This window comes from Chelonia mydas, chromosome 11 (assembly GCF_015237465.2).
Source record: "Chelonia mydas isolate rCheMyd1 chromosome 11, rCheMyd1.pri.v2, whole genome shotgun sequence".
In the NCBI taxonomy this organism is placed as follows: Eukaryota; Metazoa; Chordata; order Testudines; family Cheloniidae; genus Chelonia; species Chelonia mydas.
This window is the reverse complement of record NC_051251.2, coordinates 67,287,756-67,313,562: the sequence shown is the minus strand read 5'-3', so window position 1 is coordinate 67,313,562 and position 25,807 is coordinate 67,287,756. Positions and strand designations below refer to the sequence as shown.

Here is a 25,807-nt window from a genome sequence, read left to right as displayed (position 1 = left end):
TAACATAGGCAGACATGTCCTTCACAAGTACCAAATGAGAATCAAGCCAAAGCTCCTGAGCTTAGAAAATCATTATAGATTCAAATGAGGAAAACACCATGTCACAGGAATTAGATTTAAAAAAATTTTTTTTTCCAGGTTATCTAGCTCCTCGGAACCTCCCCAGTGCTGGTTTTTTCCCATTCCTACAAACCTTGCTCTGTGATTCAGATGCCAAATGCAAGGACGCACCATACACACCAGAAGATCTGTTACCAAGACTTCCTGGCAACTCCCCTGTCAGACGGTAAGGGAATATGAAACTGCCTTGTTGTTATCGGCTATGGAGCCAGCCATTCAGTGACGTATGGGGGCAGGCATGCATGCAATTTCTGTGCATCGCTCTCAGTGAGTGGTAGACCAGTTCTAGGCATTACAATGCTTTAGAAACGTGTGTAAGAATGGGCAAATTGCCCACTGGGCACTTTAAAAATGTTTCTATTAAAATAATTATAGAAGGAGCTGGCACCAACATTATAATTCCCTGATGCTTTCCACGATAAGAAAATCTTCCAACACTCAATGCGCACACACACACACACACGAGGGCTGAAGTAAGGTTGCCAGAGAAATACAGGGGTGGCGTAGATCCCCACTGCAGGGGTTAAGATTTTACGAGCAGGACCTCTGTGCACTCATCTTTTGTCAATATTCCCTAAAGCAGCGGTTCTCAACCGGGGGCCCCTGGTGGGCCACGGGCGGGTTTCAAGGGATCCACCAAGCATGGCTGGCATTAGACCCGCTAGGGGCCAGGGCAGAAAGCCAAAGCCCTGCCGTGCAGGACTGCAGCTGAGGGCCCCCAGCCCCAACTCCATCACCCGGAGCCTGAGCAACTTAACTTTATGGTGCCCCCTGTGACGTGGGGCCCTGGACAATTGCCCCTGCTTCCTACCCCCTGATGCCAGTCCTGGCTTTTCTATGCAGAAAACCAGTTGTTGTGGCACAGATGAGCCATGGAGTTTTTATAGCGTGTTGGGGGGGCTTCAGAAAGAAAAGGTTGAGAACCCCGGCCCGACTTTGAGCCCTAAAAGATGCTCTTGGAAAATCAGCTCTCCTAGCTCGGAATGATGATCTATCACCCGAGGCGGGTGGGCCAGATACTCCGCTGGTGTAGATGGTCTGTCGTTCCATTGAAATCAGCAGAACACACATGATGATCTGGCCCAGTACCTCTGGGGTGACACTGGGAACCTTGTGTTAGAGTGACTACTATCATTTCTACTGAGCTAGTGTCTAGAGGCCCCAACCAAGAGCAGGGAACCATTGTGCTCCGCATTATACGAACACACTGTAAGGGTGTGTCTACACTGCAGAGTAAGCCTGGGGCTGTGGGTCTCAAGTCATCAGGCTCGGTGCTTCTAAGCCTGCGCTTGAGTGTTCACACTGATAGTGACCCTGGGTTTAGAATTTCTGAACCCTGATCTCACACCCGCGATCACACGTCCCCACTGCGCTTCACAGACCAGAGCCAGACCAGCCTATCCCAGGTTTCTTAGTGCACTCCCCAGCTGTAGCCCTTTGTTCGTGGTGCACTGTGGGAAAACTTGACTGTCCATTCCGTGGCACTGTACCAGAAACCGTCTCAGCCTGTCAACACATCCAGCTGAGCCATCTTTTGGGTCTGCACGCTCCCGGCAACCAGAGCCAGCAACTTGGATGAGGCCCCATTTGAAGAACTTGTCCTGCTTGCGCTTGCACTCCTGTTTCGGGAAATGGGCAGAGCACGGCAGACGTACCCTAAGTGACGGTTCTTGCACTAAAAAGTTTGCTACCTAGGTAGTAGAGCTGGTCGGAAAAGCTCTGATGCAACATTTCATAGAGACGGGTTGATTTTGTTGAAATTGTGATGGAACCCAGGCAGGGCTCTGATGGAATCCAGCCTGCCAGGTTTCTGAAACCTGCCTCATTTCCTCACCTGCCCAGCTCTTTGACAGCTGAGAACCTGGAAGCACTAGGAACCCGAGCTCCGAAGCTCTTTGGCTTCTCAATTCCTCTGCAGTTTTCCTGGCGGGCAGCTGTGGAGTGGGGTTCTCAGGGCTCCCAGCTCTCTGTGCATTTATCGAGTTGCCTGATAGGGAGCCAAGACCCAGGAAGTCTTGGGAGCTGCAATTTCCAGGGGAGCTCTGGGGCAGACCACCAGGGGAACTGCCCCAGAACTGGAGCTCCATCCCCTTTCACCTAGAATTTCAAAATTTTGGGGTTTCGTTCCAAATGGGAATGAAACCAAATCTGAAAATATTGAAATCCTGCATGAAACAGAATTCCCTTTCTCCTCACAGCTCTGCTAAATAGACCAAGGGCTGGACTTGCCTGAGGTCCCCTAGCAGATGAGTAGCAGATCAATGAATAGAGGCCTGGTCTCTCGATTCCCGGTCCACTGCTTGATCCAGTAGACCAGGCCGCCCTCACTGTTTTGGCAGTCATCATTTGTGCTTCTTAAAGAAGGTGGTTAATTAGGGATCAAGAAATTATAACTCTCAGGCCCAAAGTTGTTTCAATTGTTGCCATTCCTCCTAATTTGTCTTTTATTGTTTTGTGTAAAGAGGGCCAGATAAAGTTTTATTTTCCCAGCAGAAAATTTTGACAAATGTGGAAAAAAACCTGAAAACTAAAAAACTGATTTAAAAAATAATAATAATTTGGCAACTGAAAACCAAAATATTTTGGCCAAATTGTAGCACCCCTGCCTCCTCCCCCCAGTCATTTGGATTGTTAATCAGCTTCCCTGTAACTGGTAATGTTTATACATTGCTTTGTACAATATAAAACGAGTGTATCTGTATGTGCTCATGCGTTTGTGTATGCACGCCCGCATGCTCATTGATTAGATGCTTAATTTATCCATTTTACAGGCTGTGAAAGCCTAACTGAAAACTGTAGGGTATGTGATATCAGCAAAAGGGTTACTTGGAGCAAAACAACATCCGGAGGTCTCTGATTTCAGTCATGGCTCTAGGGTAGGATCAGCCAATGAGAATTTGTTTTGATTACGTAACACTTCTATCTTGGTGTTTCACTGGCTGGATGTGTTGCCACTAGACATTTTTCTGGAGGATTTTAGGGGAGTCACATTGAGAAAACTAAGAATTTGTCTCCTATTATGCAGCTTGGTTAAACTTGTCATTTTGCTAATTTACCTCTGAACTGTTCATTTCTGTTGCTCCAAACACAGTAAATAAGCCAGTTTCTCAGCTTCAGTTCCATCTCACTTCCGGAGCAATTGAATGTCATCTGGCTGCTGCTAGCCAGCTGAGATTTCCCTCAGTGAAGCGAAACTGTTTCCCAGGACAACACCCTTCTCTCCTCACTCCCACCCCCAGTTTAGGAGATGATTCACAGGATGGAGGTAGAGCTCTGGTACCCTGTGGTGATTCTCAAGAGGATTACAGTCCCTTAGTGAGCACAGCCTGTTGTCTTAATTTAGAGTAGCCCCTAGGTTGCTTTAACTTGCAGTAGAGCCTGGGCACCTGTAAAATCAGGGAAACACAATCAGCTCCTTGTGTCCCATCCCGGTCTTGTGCCGAGCATGTCTTGGGCAAAGGACAGAATCTGACGTGATTATGTTTAGCCCTTCATTCAAATACAGGAAATTAGATAGAGATTGGACCAAATTAATGCCAGATGTAATTCAAATGTAGTCAGTGGGGCAACATAAGGGGTGAATTTGGCCTTCTCTTTGTATTCAGTATCTGGGCCTGCCGCTGGAGTCAATGGTACTGAACCAGAACTTCAGCGCAAACTTCAGCGTAGCATGAATCAAAACCCCTCATCCAACCAGCCCTGAAAGTCAGCTCCAGCTTTAATCTGAGACCATCTCTCGTTTAGCGTAAGTTCAGTTTTAAGCAACCGTATGTGGAGTTACAGGTCTTGTCTCTTTCTTTATAGGAGAAAACAGAAAAGGTCATCTAACCTGGGGAAGGCCATCCATCCATCACCACAGAGTGCTGAGGTTCCAAAAAGCAGGAACGCTTCACGAGGTATGTTATTCAATTCTATTAGTGTTTAGAGAGCTCTCGGTGTGCTGCATGGAAAGGTCTAATCTTTTAAAGGTTCATCTTTTAAAGCTCTCCTGACAGAGATGCAATTCCTAGAAGAGTGCTGTTGAAATGATGGATATGTTCTCCATGGCCGCTTGAGTGTAGTAGTGCTATTATTTTAAACTCGTGGGAATAATCACAAATAAATGTCTTTACAAAGCTCAAAAATTTCTTAACCCCTTAGGGATCAGAGGTTAGGCCCTCCTAGAGCCGAATCCGGTGTTGGAATGTGGCCAGAACACTAGGGTTTTCTTCTAAGGAGTGCCATGAGATCTTTGATGCCCACTAGGGCCATCCAAATATTTCATAAATAAAAATGCATGTAACTAATATTGCCTTTTTCCCTGTTCAGAACTCGTCCACAAACTGACTATGATTTTTGCAAATTTCTTATTCAAAATTCTTCAGCAGATAATTTCTGTGAATAATCCTTTCCCTGTAGCTCATTTGTGGCAATGTGAATATTTAATCTTTGAGATGTTTTCATTGGTCACAAGTTTCTCTTTCACTGAAGGAGTACTGTATATTTTAGGTTTCAAGTATAAATAATCATAATTATTATTATACAGTATGTGCTAGGAGTTTCCCAAACATTCAAGATGGACATCTCTGTTCCAAGGAGCTCTCAATTCAATTATGAATTCACAATTCACATTCTGTAATATCTATTACGTATTCATAATGACCATAGGTGGTCAGGAAGGCTTAAGTTTTACATCTAATTCAAAAGATTACAGGTCAGATGTAAACGGGCATAACTGCATTGATTTCATTGAACTATATAGTTGCGAACACGTGAATGTATACAAATTAGGTCTGTCAAGCGAGTAAAAAAATTAATTGTGATTAATCGCACTGTTAATAACAGAATACCATTTATTTAAATATTTTGCATGTTTTCTACATTTTCAAATATATTGATTTCAATTACAACACAGAATACAAAGTGTACAGTGCTCACTTTATATTTATTTTTGATTACACGTATTTGCACTGTAAAAAACCAGAGAAATAGTATTTTTCAATTCACCTAATAGAAGTAGTGTAGTGCAATCTCTTTATCATGAAAGTTGAACTTTCAAGTGTAGAATTATGTACAAAAATAACTGCATTCAAAAATAAAACAATGTAAAACTTTAGAGCCTACAAGTCCACTCAGTCCTACTTCTTGTTCAGCCAAACGATCAGACAAACAAGTTTGTTTACATTTGCAGAAGATAATGCTGTCTGCTTCTTGTTTACAATGCCACCTGAAAGTGAGAACAGGCGTTCTCATGGCACTGTTGTAGCCGGCATCACAAGATATTTACGTGCCAGATGCACTAAAGATTCATATGTCCCTTCATGCTTCTACTACCATTCCAGGGGACATGTGTCCATGCTGATGATGGGTTCTGCTCTATAACAATGCAAAGCAGTGTGGACCGACGCATGTTCATTTTCATTATCTTAGTCAGGTGCCACCAGCAGAAGGTTGATTTTCTTTTCTGGTGGTTCAGGTTCTGTACTTTCCACATTGGAGTGTTGCTCTTTTAAGACTTCTGAAAGCATGCTCCACACCTCGTCCCTCCCAGATATTGGAAGGCACTTCGGATCCTTAAATCTTGGGTTGAGTGCTGTAGCTATCTTTAGAAATCTCACATTGGTACCTTCTTTGCGTTTTGTCAGATCTGCAGTGAAAGTGTTCTTAAAATGAACAATATTTGCTGGATCATCATCCAAGGCTGCTATAACATGAAATATATGGCAGTATGTGGGTAAAACAGAGCAGGGAACATACAATTCTCCCCCAAGGAGTTCAGTCACAAATTTAATTAACACATTTTTTTTAATGAGCATCATCAGCATGGAAGCATGTCCTCTGGAATGGTGGCCGAAGCATGAAAGTGCATACCAGTATTTAGCATATCTGGCACGTAAATACCTTGCAATGATGGCTACAAAAGTGCCATGCAAATGCCTGTTCTCACTTCTGGTGACATTGTAAATAAGAACAGGGCAGCATTATCTCCTGTAAATGTAAACAAACTTGTTTGTCTTAGCAATTGGCTGAAGAAGTAGGACTGAGTGGACTTGGAGGCTCTGAAGTTTTACATTGTTTTGCTTTTGAGTATAGTTATGTAACCAAAAAAAAATCTACATTTGTAAGATGCACTTTCACAAAAAAGAGATTGCACTACAGTACTTGTATGAGGTGAATTGAAAAATATTATTTCTTTTGTTTATCATTTGTTCAGTGCAAATATTTGTAATAAAAAATAATATACATTTTGATTTCAATTACAACACAGAATACAATATATATGAAAATGTAGAAAAACATACAAAATGTTTAATAAATTTTAATTGGTATTCTACTGTTTAACAGTGTGATTAAAACTGCGATTAATCACAGTTAGTTTTTTTAATCACGATTAATTTTTTTGAGTTAATCATTTGATTAACTGCGATTAATCGATAGCCCTAATACAAATAGTTCTAAGAATGTTGACTTCAGTGCAGCCATGCCGATTTACATTTACAGTTAAGGATGTGCAGTATACCTCAAGTAGGATAATAAACAGTGCCACCCGGTGAATCACTGAGACCACTTCTTGCAGTGCTTTGGTGTTCCTTAGAGATGTCCCATCCAACCACAGGCCCAGCCTGACCTCCATTACCTAGTAAGACCTTGTAAGATGACTCCACCAAGTGTGATGACTGCAAGACTGAAGACCCAGCATGAAAGTAAATGTGAAGACCCAATAAAACATTCAGATGGATGAGTTTTAAAAGGTTACAAAAGGAAAATGTGACCTTTAGGATTTCATTAGATCAGATAAATCCCTTAAATATTTGATATTGACATACGTCCTTGAAGATGGAGTAGTGACTAGAGCTTTTTGGGAAATAGTTTTCATGAGAAAATGCCAGTGTTGAAGCCAGAACTTTTTACAGAAATGGGTTGGTTTCGACCAGTTTTTCAAGTTGAAAATTTGGGGGGGGGGGGGGGGGGGGGGGAAGGAATGAGACTGTCGACATGTTTTGTTTCGACATTTTTGAAAAAAAAAAAGTTCAGCTTTTTTGGTTTGAAATTAATTTTTGTTTTAAAATTTGAGCTAATTATTGTAAAAATGAGGTGTAATGGTCAAAATCAAAACAAAACATTCTGAAATGATCAAAATGAAATGTTTTGAGAGTGAGCACACCGGATTTAAAAAGAAAATTTCGGTTCACAGCCAATGTCAAAATTATTACTTTTTGTCCCAATCTGGGAGGAGAAATGTTTTGATGCAATTTTTGTGCAATGGGAAAACTGTTTTCCACCCTGCACTGTTACTAATCACACAAGCAAAGATGGAGCATTGCTAATTGTGCTATTGCATGAGGTGGTTTACTCGAGAGGTTAAGAGTCATGGGCTTATTTGTGTCAGAACGTTACATTAAGTATAGTGTTTGAAAATTCTCATTATTACAGCGTTGTCGGATTCAATAGCTAACCTGAAAAGCACCTTGGAGGACATTTCATCACCGTCCAACTTGAGTTCCAGAATAAACGTGCTCAACAAAATTCTAAGTTTGGGAAAGGTAATTTTTGCACCCGTGGCGCAGTGACGTGGAATGAATTTGTTTTTGTTTAAATAACAGAGTTTTAAGTGGGATGGGGCCGATTCCTAGCTGGTGTGAATTGATTTCAGTGGAGTTATGATGATCGCGACGCCAGCTGACAAGCTGCCCCTGTCCTTTGAACATGTATTTTATTTTAGGAAAGGGAAGATAGTTGCGGAGGATGGGTTGTTAAGTGACTATGGTAAATTTACAAAAAGAAAAGGAGTACTAGTGGCACCTTAGAGACTAACCAATGTAGTTTTCCTCTAAACATAACCAGCAAATATTATGTTAGACATCCAAATTACTTTGCCCCTTCACAGATTACCAAATACCAACAGACCATACCCCTGATATACGAGCACAGGACTTTTCTATTTTCTTCAAAGCAAGGGCACTCCATGAGGCAAAATGTATATCCTCTTTCACATTCCACTAACATACCATGTCACAGTCATTGCGATCATAGTCAGCATTTGCCAACAGCTACCACACGGTGGTTTCAGAGATGCCCCAATATCCATCTGTGATAATAATTGTTTAGGGATGTGAGCTTTTTGTCAGTTAATGTACAACACTGTTCTCTGGACTTTGTCACCCTTTAATTGATGAATTATAAACTATATTGAATATATTAATGTTTTTATGTTATGGCCCCAATCATGCAAACACTTACCCATGTGCTTAACTACAAGCGTGTGAATAGACTCAGAGAAGTCAGTGGCACCATTCACATGTATAAAATTAAAGTATGTGCATAAATGTTTGTGGGATCAGGGCTAAATTGTTTAACGTAATTACCACCAGTCACAGTTCCTTACTGCTTTGATTAAAGTCACTGTCAGGAAAACCCTGTTTTTATCACCACTAATGTTAAATTTCCCTTTTAGGCGCAGACACAGGATTCATCGGCAGCAAACATCAAAATTGTTATCTGTGAGATCCTGTCACCATATATAGCCTCTTCTGATCTCCCCTGGGAAAGCATGGGAGCAAATGTTCACAGGACGTTTTGTTTTACCAACTCGTCTCTTTTAGAGTCATTTTTCCAAGCATTCAGAAGTCAGATATCTCAGGTGACTAGCCACCTCCTCTTGTCTCCATTGAGAATATTAATAATGGCTATTATTATTCTGATTGTTGTATTGGGGTAGTGCCTGGGAGCCCTCCTAATGGACTAAGATCCCATGTACAAGGTGCTGTACAAACACACAACCAAAAGATGGTCCCCACCCTAAATAATTTGCATTCTAATTCCTTAGGAGCAAGGATAATGTAATTGCTTATGGGTCACATTCTTCAAAGCATCTACTGGAATGAAGCACTCAATGCCCATTGAAAAGCAATGAAACTTAGGCACCTAACTTACTCCCATTGGTGTTTTGAAAATTTCCATAATAAAGATGGTTTGTTTCCTCCTGTTATTAGTCTGCCTGCTTTAGTAAATATAGGGATCTGCTGAGAATATTAGTAGATTTTTAAGGCCAGAGAGATCATCATGACCGTCTAACCTGACCTCTTTCATAGGAGCCATATAATTTCACCCAGTGTCAATCCCAATAATTTGTGAAAGAGCATATCTTTCAAATGGCCATATAATTTATCACTCAAAACAATTATATCTTAAATAAAGTGTATGCTCCCTATTCATCAGGACAAGGGCTGGTTTTCACTTGTCTTGCGTTCTCATTCTCGGTCTCATACAGAAAGCTAGACTAGGTGACACCCATGAGCAGGGTTCTCCGAACGAATCGCCTGATGGAGTCACAGCCCGTGCTGCACAGATGCAAAGTCTTTAAAACTAGGTAGACCGCAGGGATCTTATGCTTTGACGCATTCATACTCCAGCACTGAGATGCGTTTAATAAAGGAATCCTGGTCACGGCACTCTGCCACTTAGAGCCAAATGGTCGGCTGATGTAAAGATGCTGCTTCGTTGACTTACATGGATTTCTCCCTGTTTGCACCATCAGGGAACTGGGCCCATGTTATTTTCTCACCCCTCCCCTTGGTTCTAGTTTTACCACCTGTCATCTTCCCTACGTCCATTGCTCTATGATCTCTGCTGTAGAACCTTGTTGTTCTGGGTCCACGAGGGAATCTGCGGAGGGGATTTCATGAAGGAGAACAAGTTATTTCACCACACTGTGCTCATCAGTGACTCACCGCGGAAAGACTAGCTAGAGCTGGACTCATCCCAAGACCTGTAACAGCTTAAACAATCGATTGAAATGGAATTTAGATAGGCTGGCCAAATTCATCCATGGTGTAAACCCATTCATTTCAGCAGAGTTACACTTGGGAGGAATATGATCCATTGACACAACTCTAGGTATAATATGCAGAATCACCCAGATATGAGATCTGCTGAATGCCTGCGCAGGGGAATAAGGAGGTGTGTGGAACCTCCTTGCCTACAGAGTGTACCTGCATTGCCAGATCCTAAGTGGAGGGAAATCAGTTGCCAATGGACTGCTACCCTCCCCGCCCGCACAGGTTGCTGAGGAGTGGTTTGTCAGGTGTGTGGAATGAGCAGAAAGCACCAGGCAGCACAACTAAACTGTCTTAGAGGGGGTCGTAAACTGTGCTAGAAAAAGGGCGGGGGCATCTTACTTCCCCACAGAGCAGAGATTGAATTGTGACTCCAGGTGACTCCAATTTGGTTCCTTCTCATGCTCTTGGGTCATTGCAGTTGTGTGTTATCCCTTGCTGTGGCTGGATTGTAAGGGTACAGCCTCGCTCAGAATAAATAGCGTACTCAGCCCACAATTGTATTACATTCAAAAATATTTTCCAATTTTAATTTTCATACAACTGGTAAAGGCCTTCCAAAAGTGTCCTGGGGTTACCAGAGTTTAAAATGCTCTGGTACGAATTCTAGATAGCTGTACCCGTTTGTATGTGCAATGTGAATATTTTGGTTATGTGGTGCAGCTAGTTAACAAATATTAAATTCTTCTTTACCCCTTAAATAATTTTATCTTGCTTTTATGGTTTAAGTTGCAGGAGGACCCTCAGTACCAGATGATGTTTGTCAAAGAAACCGTCTCGTTCCTGTCACTCATCTCACGAGTGCAGAATGAAACCTCTCTGTGGCATTTCCTCTTGATGGCCCCAGATGTGGTCCAAGGCAGTCTGAGGATGAAGGATATATTTGCTTTTCTTCAAAACACAAACAGGTAGGAGAACAGCAAGGATAGGAAGGGCACTAACGGTATGATGGTTATGCTTGTTATTGAGCAGGCAGTCGTGGCAATTCAAAGCAACAAAAACTGAGTTTTGTTGGTGCAGGGCTATCTTACTATATGTCTGAAGGTCTCTAAGGATGGTGGGTAAAACACTGACTTTCAGTGAGACTCAAGCCCCTATGGGTACACAGCCCGCAGAAGCGAGTCTTTCAGCCTGAGGTTAACAGACTTGTATACTAAAAACATCACTGCAGATATTCCAGCTTGGGCTGGAGCTTGCGCTCTGAAGCCCACCCTGACCAACTTCAAAGTTCTGTCTACATGGCTAATTTTAGAGCACTAGCACAAGCCCTGCTAGCCCAAGTCTGTCAACCTGGGTTGGAGGGCTTGCTCCTATGGGCGGTGTAGACATACCCGATGTCGCTAAATCACTTCTGAAAGTGACTCCTGTGTCACTCAAGTACTTTTGCAAATTTTACCCAGTGTCAGCTGGCTGTCAACCTGTTCTGAGGCATAGTCGGTATGCAGCTATCATTACCATGTGGAAGTTGAAACACTAGGTAACTGACTGTCCAAAATGTCAGATGAAGACAAATCCTTTCTTCAGTGCTCTGCGATAGATTTTTGATGATGATATTAGCTAACCAGCTCCTTCCAGAAGATCTCAGGGCCAGATGCGCTGGTATACGCTAGCGGCTTTGTACCACTCTATGAATTTGGCTTAGAAGAAATCTTAAATTAGGTTTATGGTTACTTCGCATTGCTACATTGGCATGAAGCAGCCAGACCAGAGAGGTGAATCTGGCTTTTAGAGTTTTGTGGCTTTGAAACTATAGCTCTAGGCAGGAAGAAGTACCTTTGGCATGATATTTGTTGCTCAACAGTTACAGAGAAAATGGAGGGGACAAAACAGAGACTCAGACATAGGCTTTATTGCCCTGATTGAAACCTTTGACACTATCTTCAACTAGGATTGTGAAAACTTTCCTTAGTGGGCTCAGTCCTGAAGTCCTTTCCCAATTCTTACTCAGACAAAACTCCCATCGAAATCAAAAGGACTTCAGGATGTGCCCCAAATTGGGGTATCAGGAGAAATTTGTGCAACTCATCCACTGGCTGTGTGACTGAAAGCTGGATAGTGTATCTGCAGAGATTATTGTCTCTGGTCCACTTTATAATATCCAATGGAGTCAAACCACGTGTCTCTTTGCCAAGTCTCTTTCCAGCAATGATTGATGGAGATGAGGCTGGCAAGCTGTATTTAATATCAAACACCTGCTAAGCTCCTTAACTTGAACAGTTTGAAGACCCTTACAGAAGTTGCCAAGAGGGTTGGTTGTGAACTTTTTTATGGAGTTGGTTGTGATCTTGGGGGACTCACTCTTGCTCATCATTAACAAGAAGCAGAGGAAACTAAAAACAATCAAAGTGCCATTAGTCTGGAGAAAACTGAGATAATGTCCTAACCTGCACTTGGGGACGCACATGTAAGATCTAGTATCCTGATCCTCAGTGGAGCCACTCTCAGTGTGATAACAGATTTCACTTCCTTTGAAGGAGTTTTGTCAATGCTACTCGTCTTAATCAAGGAGTTACCTGTGAGCGTCCACATTCATTAGATTGCTGCTTCCAGACCTGTAACCATGACTATATCACGCAAGAAGACATAACATTCACTATGCTATTCCGTCTCACAGGGACATGTTATCACCTGTACATCAAAGAGCTGTGCAGAATTTTGTTCGTGGCACCTTGGAGCTGGTATACCTAGAAAGTGGCATGATAAATGCAACAATAAAGGGTTTCTGCAAAGAACTTGCACAAATACAATTTGAAATTATGATTATGAAAGTACGTCTTAGCCAGACTGGGCATGTCCTCTACATGAAAGATGAGGTTCTCAAGAAAATATTAAACAGTGATCTTTTTATAAGTGAATGATCAAGAGGCACACAAAGAACCTCCACCCATTGTGACGTTGATATTAACATATGGGAAGCTGCTGCACCAGAGCAGAGCAGTCAAGTAGCATCTTGTGCAGAAAGTTTTGGAGCAAATTTTATCACCCCACAGGAGAAACTGAGGCCTTGCAAGCAAAGAAAACAAGAATGATGGATAGGGTTGCCAATTTTGATTGGACATATTCCTGGAGGTTTCATCACATGACGTAATAATTAATTAAAGATTAATCTTTAATTCCTGAAGACTCCAGGACAATCCTGGGGGGGTTTGGCAACCCTTATTATGGACACACCTAGTAAGCATTCCTGTTTTTTAAATTTTCCTGCCCAGCCAGGAAATTAATAATTGGACTCTTCAGCTACCTTCAAGACCACAAAAGTTCTTGCAAAACTATTCAATGTCGAAATAAAAGACAAACAGTTTCTATTTCTACTACCTACTCCTTTACATAATTTTTGCTCACTCTTGGCAATCCATAGATCTAGTGCCCTCACTATTCCTTTCCTGATGCTTTTGGCACAATGAGACAGGTGCAATTTTTATGCATGTCCCAGCAGCTCCTTCCCCTTTTGAGGCTCTTGCTGCTTACTCTTTCTAATGTGCACCTGGGCAGAATGAAAATATTCAGGTTAACAATGAGGGGAGAAAACCTATCCAAGAACATTACAGTAAATATGGAGATGTAATAAGCAGCATACTTCGTCCTTGCTCTGGGGCCATTCTTGCAAGGCAGTATGTGTTCGTCCACACAGTACAAATCAGCTCTACTATGCTGTTTGCATATCTCTTGCAGTATGTCAACAGGGCAGGAGTTGTAACTCCACATGCAATGCTGCACTGCAAAATGACTCTGCACCTACCATAAATTTTATACATGCAGAACATAGAGGGCCTGATCCAGTGCCCATTGAAGTCAATGGAAAGCATCCCAAAGATTTCAATAGTCTTTGATATATGCCATGTTGTTGTAGCTGTGTTGGTCCCAGGTTATTAGAGAGACAAGGTGAGTGAGATAATATCTTTTATTGGCCCAGCTTCTGTTGGTGAGAGAGACGAGCATTTGAGTTTATGCAGAGCTCTTCTTCAGGTCAGGTTCTTCAGGTTTTTCAGGCCTGCGTAAACTTGAATGCTTGTCTCCCTCACCAACAGAAATTGGTCCAATAAAAGACATTACCTCACCCACCTTGTCTCTCTAATGGTCTTTGAATCAGATCCATAAGACTGTGAATATTGAATAGCTATTTTAATGGATACCACTGTAATACAATCAACCTAAGTGACAGCTTTTTCTTTTCTAAAAGAGCCCTTGTTTCCCTTCGGTCTGAATGTTTTAGAGAAAAAATGAATTCTCTGAAATGGCCACACGTTTCCCATCCATTTATCTTGTCTTCTGTGGATTCCCACTTTATCTTGATCCTTACCTGCTCTATTTCTTAGTTTCTTTCAGGATAAAATTCACCCGGCACAGTGCACCGCCAGGACTGTGTGTCACTTTTGTCCTACTTATGCCTTATTTTGAGAATTTAAGTAGTGTATAGGTTTTGCTTGAGCTTCTTGATAGGAGTGAATGTAATGAGTGTAAGGTGTTACACATTTCTGCTATTATACTGCTATGGGTTTCCTTCAAAGCCCTTTGTTAGCATTTTGTGCAGGATCAAACACATAATTAAACATAAGGGCAGCGTCTTTTTTGTCAAGTATTTTAAGAATGGTATGCCGCACTCCAGCTATTTCCCCCGGTCTTTTGTTTCTCCCTGTAAACCTGGAACTACAATTTGTTATCGTTGTTTTTCCCCTGTAGTGCTCTGATGGCATCTCAACAGGTTTCTCCTCCAGTCATGAGTAATGATGGAATCAAACCTATCCAAAAAAGGGCTTTGCGTCTTTTGTACTCCCAGAACTGTTCAGAACAAGGTAAGATCCTTCAAACTAGCTGTATCTTTGTTGAAAAAGTGCAGTACCAAGGAGAAACATACTGTGAGCTTGTAGGCAACCGGACCAGTCCTGTGCCATTCAGCTTAATGAATTGTCCCTTCAGCTTTTAACAAATCTAAATAAATAAATAAAATGTCTCATTGCCAATGGAAACTTAAAACTCTTCCTCAATTAATCTGCTGCTACCAAAAAAGATATGTTTTTACAGCGTGATAATTAACATGAATTAGCTTTCTCAGTGTAATATCTTAGTGGAGACAAAGTGCCGTAGTTTTTAACCTCAGTGTAACTAGGCACGGTCAACCCCAGGTGGAGAGTATGGTATTGAACTCAGGTAACTATGTAGAGGTGAAAACTGCAGTGCCTTGTCTCCAGTTGGACTTTACAGTGAGATAGCTATCTCAAGGTAGTGTCTTGCGTTAAAAACACACTTATTGGCAGTGAAGGCAAAGCCTTTGAAACTTGTAGGGTATAGTCAAGTGGGATTACATGAGTGGTCAGGAGGGAAATAAAACATATTTTATATATACATATACAAAATATGCTATTCTCCATGTGCTCCTTTACCTAGTCCTAATCAATTTTCTGTTGTCTTGTTCAGTATGATTCATGTATGGTAGATGTTGGCATAGATAAGGAGGTTGTGGGATTAGTACAGGGTGGAATTCCATGCTTAAGGTGTGGTCTGGAAAAAAGCATGAAGTCAACTGGTGGGAGAAACAGACAGGGGAAGAGGTTCGAGGTCGCAGTGATTGCAGAGCAGAGGGTATGGGAGGTGGTGCAAACAAAGATAAGAACAGACAATTGAGGGAATTGTGAAGGGCCTTGAAGATGAGCACAGGAAGCTGAACAAGCAGGCAACATCAAGTTGTGTTACTGGCAGCAAGATTCTGGTAGTGCTAATGGAGTACCTCTGCTAGCAGCCAGATATTCATGATCCCAAGGTGTTCCTCAGATGGGGAAAACATAGATAGGGAAACCAGGACACTTATTTAGCTGCTTATTTAGGTGCCTAACTTTAGACATCCAAGTTTGCAAATATAACCATAATTTTCAGTTCAGTTTCCAAACTAACATATGCATCTTCTTTATGCTTCCATTGTAGGCAAAAATAACAGCTCAAAAGTGGCTGATATTTGCAATCTCTCCATTAACTGGAAAGACAACCGAAGTTTGGTATCTCAGATGGAAGAAGTTTGGAGGTAAAAAAGGACTTACAGAACCATGGAAAATGACAAAAATATCATTGAATCTGCGTTTATGTTTTCACTTAAACTGATTTCATATTTTCTAAAACACTTTTCATTCTTTTTAGAAAAATCAAATTACCAGAGTTTGATGGAGAAGACTTCAGAAGAGCTATTTTCTCAAAGGATTTAGAAAGCATACAAAAGTCCCTATATCTTTTAAAGGGCTTCCAACAAAATTTTAATAGAAACAAATCAGAAAACGTAAATCCATTCACAGATGTTGAGAATGAAACCATTCAGCGATTGTATGAAATTCTGAAGTTGGGAATGAATATCCCCTTTGACAATAAATTAAGGAAACCATTAAGTAAAGAAACAATTGATGAAGTCTATAACTTCACATCTCTTCTACTTCAGAAAGACTTTTACGGGACTTCTATTTTCAATACAGCAGCCCATTGGAAAGAAATTCAAAGTGCTTTTAAATTAGCTACAGTGATTTGGGATCCAGAATTTTTAAATAAGACTAATTTTAATACAGTGAAGACATGGGATATCATCAAAATGAAGATATCTCATAGGATTTCATCATTCCCTGAAGACATTAAAAACTCTCTCTATACAATGCAAGAAATCCCATCTTTGTTTTCAGATTCTTTTCTTAAACCTACTATCAATGAAGTCTTTCAGGAGCAGTACTTTATTTTCCAGAAAATCTTTACTAATGTGATGAATGTGAATATGATGAGTCAGTACTATCTATTGAGAAACGTGTTTGAACTTATGCAGATAATCCAAAATTCCACTGATGAAGATCTGTGGAAGGAGCTGAATGCCAATTGGCGTACTGTTGAAAAACTAAGATCCATGAAATGGAACAACACTGACATCATTGCATATGGGCAGTTTTTAGATATATTGCACAACCGTTTATATACATTGAATAATGTTTCAGATGTTCTTTTCAATAAAGAATTGGAACAACTGACAGAATTTTCTACCCCCATGTTACAAGAGTATGGTGGAGAAGCCTCCAGGGTGGCCAATATCTCAATGACCATAGAAGCCATACAAAAAACCCTGTACGTATTAAAAGATTTGCAGCAAAAGTTTAATATTAGTCCATTAGAAACTATTGATCTAGTCTTTAATTTTAACAGTAAAAACACTGGTAGATTGTTGAAAATATTGAGGGGAGGAATGAAAATCCTTTACGACAACAGATTGGGCGAAGCATCCGACAAAGAAAAAATTGATGCTGTCTATAATTTCTCGCATCTGCTACTTCAAAAAGAATTTAACAAGACTTTCTTACAGCACAATACTTCACTGGAAAAAAAAGTGTTGGATCTCTTGCATTTAGTCTTGAGTCCCTTTCTCGTGGAAAACAACAATCGTAATGGAAAGCCACAGAATTGCTCTGTCCAAGACATTCTTCACATAATTCTTCAGATGTTGCTTAAAAATATCACACTTAGTGAGTCCTTACCAGGAAGCCATTGCAAATTCCTGTTTACTTCCATGGATATTCAGACCAGAACAATGGAAAATCAAACATTTACTGAATTGTTTCAGCTTGCAGTAAGAAACCTAGAGCAGACTCCAGAATTTGCTAGCATCTTCAAAAACAATAATGAATATTTTTCAAGGGAGCTGTCATGTATCATCCAGTCATTACAATTTTCTTTTAGTTTTCTTTCAAACTTAAATACTGTCTCTAACTTTAAGAATCTTTGGATAGAAGAAAAGTATCAAACTCTGACAGCCATCTCTAAGGAGCTTCCCGAGAGTAATGCAACGTGCCTAATATCAGCCTTTCAGAATATGGATAGTGTAGTTAAATCTTATCCTTTAAACATTTTGATTCCTATTATTTTGAATGAAACAGACTTGAAGTCACAAAATTTCTCTGGCAGTTCATTGGACTGGAATAGGTTGCCTTTGTCTACTGCCAGTCTTCTGCCAACTGTTCCCAAGTGGAATGCCAGTATATATGAATTGGTACAGATGGTCCAAAATGCCTCCAACCAGCCTGAATTGAGACTTTTCTCAAGAGTCTGTAAGAGCATTGGCAATCTGATGATCAGCAAATGGAACCTGACAGAAGTGGATTCCAGTGTGAAACTATTGGAAATACTGAAAAAAGCTCTCAATGTTGTTGACATTGGATTAGCTCCCAGAAAAGCAAAAGCACATCAGTTCCTTCATAACTCTAGCTTGGGAATGAAACCCACAGATTCGGAAGGTATATTTAGTTTGTTAAAACGCTTCCTCAACTCAACTTCTGCCACAAAGAACAAACCTGACTTGGAGAGGATGTTTAAAAGATTTGCCCCACCAAATGAGATCCCCGCGGAAAGACTTTTCTATACTAATCCCTATTCAGAGGAAACGCAAAGTTTTTTAAACTTAACTAGAGTAATTTGGTATAAACTCATAAATAAAGAGCTTTTATCCCTCCAAAAACTCCTTGCTACCATGGCAAAGGTGGACATAACTCAGCATTACCTATTGATCTCTTCCCTGCCTAAACTAATACAGTATATCCAAAATTCCACTGATGGAGCTCAGTGGAATGAGCTCAACAGTTACTGGAACGTTGCTGAAATACTGCGGTCCATGAAATGGAGCAGCACCGATATGATTGCCTACAAGTCACTTTTAGATGCATTGCAAAAAGATTTACATACAGTGAAAAATGGCTCAGGTCTCCATTTTAGTAACGAATTGGAGCAGTTGATGAAACTCGCATCCCAAGAGTATGGTGGAGAAGACGCCAGAGAAGCGAATGTCTCAAAATATTTGCAAGCAGTACAAAGGAGTGTATTCATTATAAATGACTTGCAACAAAAGTTTAATATCAGTGAATTGGAAACTATTGATCGGTGGATGAATTGTGACAATAACTCCACCCAGAGATTGCTTGAAATATTGAGGGTGGGAATGAAAATCCTTTCTGACACCAGATTGGGTGAAGCATCCAATAAAGAAAAAATTGATGCTGTCTATAATTTCTCACACTTGCTATTTCAAAAGGAATTTAACAAGACTTCCTTACAGCACAATACTTCATTAGAAGCGAAAGTGTTGGATCTCTTGCATTTAGCTTTGAGTCCCTTCCTGGAGGAAGGTAACAATGGCAACGAAAAGCCACAGAACTGCTCTGTCCATGACATTTTTTACATAACACTTCAGATGCTGTTTAAAAATGCCACACTACGCGAGTCCTTACCAGGAAGCCATTGCAAATTCCTGTTTACTTCCATGGACATTCAGACCAGAACAATGGAAAATAAATCATTTACTGAATTGTTTCAGCTTGCACTAAGAAATCTAGAGCAGACTCCAGAATTTGCTAGCATCTTCAAAAACAATAGTGAATATTTTTCAAGGGAGCTGTCGTGTATCATCCAGTCATTACAGTTTTCTTCTAGTTTTCTTTCAAACTTAAATACTGTCTCTCAGTTTGAGAATCCTTGGATAGAAGGAAAGTATCAAACCCTGACAGCCATCTCTAAGGAGCTGCCCCAGAGTAATACAAAGTGCCTACCACCAGCTTTTCAGAGTATGGATAGAGTATTTAATTCTCATCCTTTAAGCAGTTTGATTGCTTTTATTTTGAATGAGATGGACATGAATTCACAAAATTTCTCGAGCAGCTCGGTGGCTTGGAAGAACTTGTTCATTCTCTTCAGTGATGTCCAGGCTGATGTCCAGCGGAACTCCAGTGTGTATGAACTGCTACAGATGGTCCAAAGTGCCGCCAGCCTCTCTGAATGGAATAATTTCTCCAGAGTCTGGGAAGCAGTTGACAACTTGCTAAGCACCAAATGGAACCTGACCAAAGCGGCGGGGTATGTGAAGCTGCTGGAAGTGATGAAGAGGGATCTGGCTGACAGCGAATTATCTCCAGGAATAATAGAAGCTGCTCATTATGTTCTTAAGAAACTGAACTCTTCTGATCTGCCAATCTTATTGAAAATGGACCTCAACCCAGAGTCTGCCCCTAACAGAGCTGATTTCAATACTCTATTGGACAGTGTTGCTCATCCTTTCAGTGTTATGGCAAAAACCCTTTTCAATAAGAGCCTGACTTGGAATGAAGGAGAACAAACCCTGTCTCCTAACAATTTGGTCGCGCAGTAAGTTAATTTATTTCCAATTTCATAACTGTCACAATTTCTTCTGGAATCTACAATGACCTCTGGCTTCCAGTTTATTTTATTTGTCTATTAAAGGAGCAACATTACACTGAAGTTACATGAGCTACACCTAGCTAGGGACATAAAATACAATAAGAAAAGGTTCTATAAATACATTAGGAGCAAGAGACATATTAAGAAAAATGTAGGTCTCCTACTTAGTAGGGAAGGATCGCTAATAATGAATGACATCAAGAAGGCTATAGTGTTTAATATGCTTGTTTTGCTTCAGTCTTCACTAAAAAGGTAAATTGTGACCAGATACTCAACACAATTAATATTAACAAGGGGGAAGAGCCGCAAGCTAAAATAGGGGAAGAATAGGTTAAATAATATTTAGATAAGTTAGGTGTATTCAGGTTGGCTACGGCTGATGAAGTTACCCAAGGGTACTTAAGATACTGGCTGAAGCAATCTCAGAATGATTAGTAATGATCTTTGAGAGCTCCTGGAGGACAGGAGAGGTCCCAGAGGACTGGAGAAGGATAAACGTAGTGCCTATCTTTAAAAACGGGACCAAAGAGGACCTGGGGAATTATAAACCACTCAGCCTAACTTTGATACCTGGAAAGATACTGGAACAAATTGTATTAAACTGTCTGTAAGCCCAAAGAGGATAATAGGGTTATAAATAATAGCCTACAGAGATTTGTAAGAACAGATTATGCCAAACCAACCTAATTTGCTTCTTTGTCCCTAGTGGATAGTAAACACAATATATCTTGATTTTAGTAAGGCTTTTGTCACCTTTCCACATGACATTCTCATAAGAAAACTAGGAAAGCATAGTCTAGATTAAATTGTTACAAGGTGGGTGCAAAATTGTCAGAAAGACTGGACACAAAGAGAAGTTATTTATGGTTCGCTATCAAACTTGGGGAATGTGTCCAATGGAGTCCCTCAGGGGGCTGTTCTGGGTTCAGTACTATTTAATATTTTCATTCATGACTTGGATAATGGAGTGGAAAGTATGCTTGTAAAATTTGTGGATGACCACAGGTTTGGAAGGATTGCTAGTGCTTTGGAGGAGAGGATTAGAATTCAAAACAACCTTGACAAATAGGAGAATTTGTCTGAAATCAACAAGATGAAATTCAATAAAAACAGGTGCAAAGTACTGCAGTTAGGAAGGAAAAATCAAATGCATAACTACAAAATGGTGAATAAATGGCTAGGCAGTAGTGCAGCTGAAAAGGATGTGGGGGTTACAGTAGGTAAATAATTGAATATGAGCCAGCAATGTGATACAGTTGCAAAAAAGGCTAACCTCATTCTGGGTGTATTAACATGAGTGTCATACGTAAGAAATGTGAGGTAACTGTCCCGCTCTACTGGGCACTGGTGAGGCCTCAGCTGCAGCACGGCGTCCATTTCAGGGTGGCACACTTTAGGGAAGCTATGGAGAAATTGGAGAGAATCCAGTGGAAATCTACAAAAATGATAAAGGCTTAGAAACCCTGACCTATAAGGAAAGGTTTAAAAAATTGGGCAAGTTTAGCGTTGAAAAAGAAGACCAAGGGGCGGACCTGGTAACAGTCTTCACGTATGTTAAGGGCAGTTATAAAGAGGATGGGGATCTATTTTTCTTCAAGTCCACTGAAGGTATAACAAGAAATAATCAGCTAAATCTGCAGCAAGGGAGATTTAATTCAGATATTAAGAAAAAGTTCCAGTTATAAGGGTAGTTAAGCTCTGGAATAGGGAGCTTGTGGAATCCCTGTCATTGGTGGTTTTTAAGAACAGGTTGGACAAACACCTATCGGGTTGCTCAAGGGTTATTTGACCCTTCCTCTGTGCAGGGGGCTGGACTAGATGGCCTCTTGAGGTCCCTTCCAACCCTCCATTTCTCTGATTCTGTGTCTGAGACCTACCACCCTTATTTATGGTTCCAATCCACACAGACATTGAGAACATGGGGGTGAGGAAGATTTCATAGTCACTAAACCATACGAACACTGGGAGATTTTCAAAAGTGCTCAGTGTTGGCCTATCTCTGTTCCCATTGAAGTCAATGGGAGTTTTAACCATTGGCTATAGAGAGAGAACAGCCAAATGCTAAATGCTTTTGAAAAATCTCCCTAGGGAAACTAAACTCCTTCGCCTCTTCGCCCTCATTAAATGACTGCCACCTGCTTCTCAGTTTTCCCCACTGTGCCTTTAAGATCAGTCACTTTCATTCAAATGAGTGACCATTTAACATACATTTCCTTTTGCTCATTGTCTCAGAGTGAATTTCCGCAGAGGACTTCTCCTGTTGTTGGTGAGATAATGGCAAAAGAGATCAATGCAGTAAAAAGCAGGAGCATCTTCAGTGATTAAATATCACAGACTAGATCCTCAGCTGATGTAAATTAATTGACTTCACTGAAGTGATGCTGATTTACACCATCTGAAGATCTAGCCCTAATGCTGCTGACAGGTTACTCAGTAATGCCCCTTGTTTCTTTTAAGCCGAAAAGGACTTATTCCAGTCTTATTTTTCAGGTTTCTGGTTTTAGAATTGGAAAACGCCATCTTACAGGTGTCAGCCAATAACATTTACAAGCCATACTTGATCTGTTTAATGAATGTGAGTGGAAGGCAAGACAATGAGTTGACAGGTAATAATTATTTCATTAACTCTGTGGGAGTTATCTGGTAATGTCTTAAGCCTATCTTTTTAAAATGCTGCGTGTAATGACATGAAGAAATGGTGCTGCGTGTTATCAGTGTGCTTGAAAGTCCATTGGAGCCGTGAGAGCTCAGCACCTCTGAAAATGAGGTCCCTTTTGATTCGTCTCATGGATTTTTATTTTTTTGGTCCTTAGATGTGTCACGGTATCAGTGTAATTTGTCCACTCCAGTAATCATAAAAACATGGAACAGTCTTCCCTTTGTGGTTGCATGGCTAGTAAAATGTATGCTGCTGACTCCTAAATAGTGAGTCCTTAGTAAAATCAATCTGGTATTTTCTCCTCTGCTGTGTACTGCTGCAGCTTCTACAATCCTTTAAAGTGGCAGCCATTATCCTGAGAGCTAAGCTTCCATTGCTATAATGGTGTTTCATATGGACAGGCTCGGTACATACTTACAGCAGCACCGGAGTTGCTTGTTTGCCTCACATACGAGGTGTTACCGACTCACTAGGTCTCGTATGCTTTCATGAGTGTGGTTTCCATTATGGGGTGGATTTCAGGAGTGGAGGGGGGCGTTATCTTGAAGGTGATCTCTGAAAAATCTTGGCAGACTCATTAAGGGTTTTAGTAAAAGGGCTGATGCAGATTACTTCCCCCAGAGCAAGAAGGAAGCAAGGACCAGCCTGTGACTCTCGGTTCCTGCCCTGCTCCTGGGCAACGCTGCTATGTGAGGGCTTCTCGGGATGTCGTTTTATGGCTGTCTCCTGCCATGCCTGTCCTGGGGGAACTCTCTGGCTGCAACAGGGGCTCTTAGAGCCCCTTTATATCACTCTGTCCCTTTAATGCCATGTCGTAAAGGGGCCCAAGTGGGGGTGAGGCTCTCACAAGCTGGACCATAGGGGTACAATCCAGGCCTGAGAGCATGACTGCAGAGGTGCTAAGCACCATTTGAACTCAATGGGAACTGCGTGCACTCAGCACCTGCGGAAAGCAGGCCCCGGAAGAGGAAGTTCAGTTTTCCATTGTGCAGGGTTTCTGTAAGATCTTGTGTGTCATCTAAAGTAACTTATTTTCCCTTGCAGAAAACATAACACGTCTTCTGAACCACGCTCAGCTAAAAGAAGCTCCTTTCACTCAAAATGGCATCTATGAGAAACATGCATCTATTCCAGAGATCCTACAGTCAAAAGTAAGTCTGCTTAAAATGCTGACTCAGAGGAACCCCGCACTGATACTACGTCAGTGTGCAATGAAGCGTTCAGGAAACCAGCATATGGAAAACAGTTTTAAAAACACCTGACGTGAGCTAGAACTGGAGCTGGATCTTACTGCAGCTGCCTGTGCTTTGGGGTTACCATTACCCAGGTCAGAGAACACTCTTTCTCACATGGTCAGTGCAAATGCCCCATACATGTTTGGGAGAAAAGGGAGGTGCTCAGAGTCTGCCCGGACTGACTCCGAACTACAGTGGTTTTCATCACCCCTCTGGAAGAGGCAATCAGTGCGGTGTGGCTTGTGACTGGCAGTTCATTTCCTTGTTGGATGGATGGAAGGTTTATCCATATTTTTAAGGCTCAAGCCACTCGTGAGACTTTCATAAGTGCTTAGTGAAGTTAGGGGCACCATTCCCATGAGACTTGTGGTCCTAACTGCCACAGGTGCATTTGAAAAATCATGCACGGGGAGATTTTTCAAAGGCACAAATGACAATTCAGCACTTAAGTCCCACTGAAAGTCAATGGGAGTTAGGCATCTCTAACTGCCACTGGAAAATCTTCCCTGTAACTAACAAGACATGAACCTTTGACATTCTGCTGGCATATTCCTGTCCATGATTGCTTGTCTCATTAGATTGTAAGCTCTTCCGGGTAGGGACTCTCTCTAAATATATTTACACAGTACCTAGCAAGGCAAGTCCTTATGCTGATTGGGGTCCCTCGGCATGACTGGAACAATAATATAATAATAATTAATAATAAATAATTAACAAATAAGAGTTTTCATTGCTGGAGATCCTTTCCCAGGAATTAGTTAGTGCCAGGGTTGGCATTGTAATGCCAGTGTATCATCTTTTATTGTGCTGATATGTCTTTCTTGAAAATAAAAGTAGCCAGTTTTTCCCCGGACCACTCTGGAAGGGCACAGCAAAAACAGGGGTTTCAGAGCCTGAGCTCCAGCCTGAATGGTAATGTCTATGCTGCTATTTTGAGCCTTGTGCTGCTAGGCCCACGAGCCCAAGTCAGTTGACCCAGGCTCTGAAACCTGCTGCCACAGGATTGTGGGGATTTGGTTTTTTTTTTTCAAAGTAGATTGACCCAGAACTTGCAGACCAAGAGGAGAGTGGGCTAGAGTAGCTGTCTACCACCATGCCTACAATAGGGGACTCCTCCGTGGCTGCAACCAGGGTTCCTTTATGCCACTCTAGCTCTTTAAAACAGTATCAAGGAACCAGAGCAGGTGTTGGGCTTTCACCACAGGTACCCGAAGTTAGTGTCCTATATTTAAGTTTAAGCACCTAAATATTATTGAAAGGGTCACAGAGCGCACATTCGGAATTGTTTACAATGCTTAACTTTTATTGAAAATATATGAGAGAAGTCAAATACACTGTGCAAAATCACAAAAGTGGTGTAATGGACATCATGATGTAACACTGTTGTTAATTGCTTCTCTTACAACAGCACCTATAAGCCCCAGTGAGCTAGGCACTGTACAAACACATAGTAAAAGATAATCCCTCCCCTAAGGACTTTACAATCAAAATAGACAAGGCAGATAAAGTGTGGGAGGGGAAGCCAGAGGCAGGAAGAGAAGTGACTTGCTCAAGGTCACATAAGGCAGCAGCAGAATTAGGAGCTGAGAATTCCAGGTCAGGTCCCTGGACCTTTCTGCCTCTCCAGGGCTGGGAACAGTCACTGTGAATTTCAGTTCATTTTAAGACCTTTTGAACTAAAGGGCTCGAAAGCTGAATCCTGAATAAAAGCAAAGCAATGTCTATATCCTTTAGCCTAAAGACCACTTTTGATAATCCTTTTCTTTAACTTGCGTCTG

General features: G+C 41.2%; 1 protein-coding gene across 1 annotated transcript in view; it reads left to right on the top strand.

The window, feature by feature from the left end:
• Positions 1 to 25,807, top strand: part of ABCA12 (ATP binding cassette subfamily A member 12) — a 122,464-nt gene that overhangs the window by 14,614 nt on the left and 82,043 nt on the right. The window contains exons 3-11 of the mRNA XM_043525582.1: positions 139 to 286; positions 3,925 to 4,016; positions 7,534 to 7,643; positions 10,665 to 10,843; positions 14,616 to 14,728; positions 15,855 to 15,951; positions 16,065 to 20,081; positions 22,626 to 22,741; positions 23,839 to 23,945. Of these exons, the coding sequence (XP_043381517.1) occupies positions 139 to 286; positions 3,925 to 4,016; positions 7,534 to 7,643; positions 10,665 to 10,843; positions 14,616 to 14,728; positions 15,855 to 15,951; positions 16,065 to 20,081; positions 22,626 to 22,741; positions 23,839 to 23,945 (4,979 nt within the window). The remainder of the gene's footprint in view (positions 1 to 138; positions 287 to 3,924; positions 4,017 to 7,533; positions 7,644 to 10,664; positions 10,844 to 14,615; positions 14,729 to 15,854; positions 15,952 to 16,064; positions 20,082 to 22,625; positions 22,742 to 23,838; positions 23,946 to 25,807) is intronic.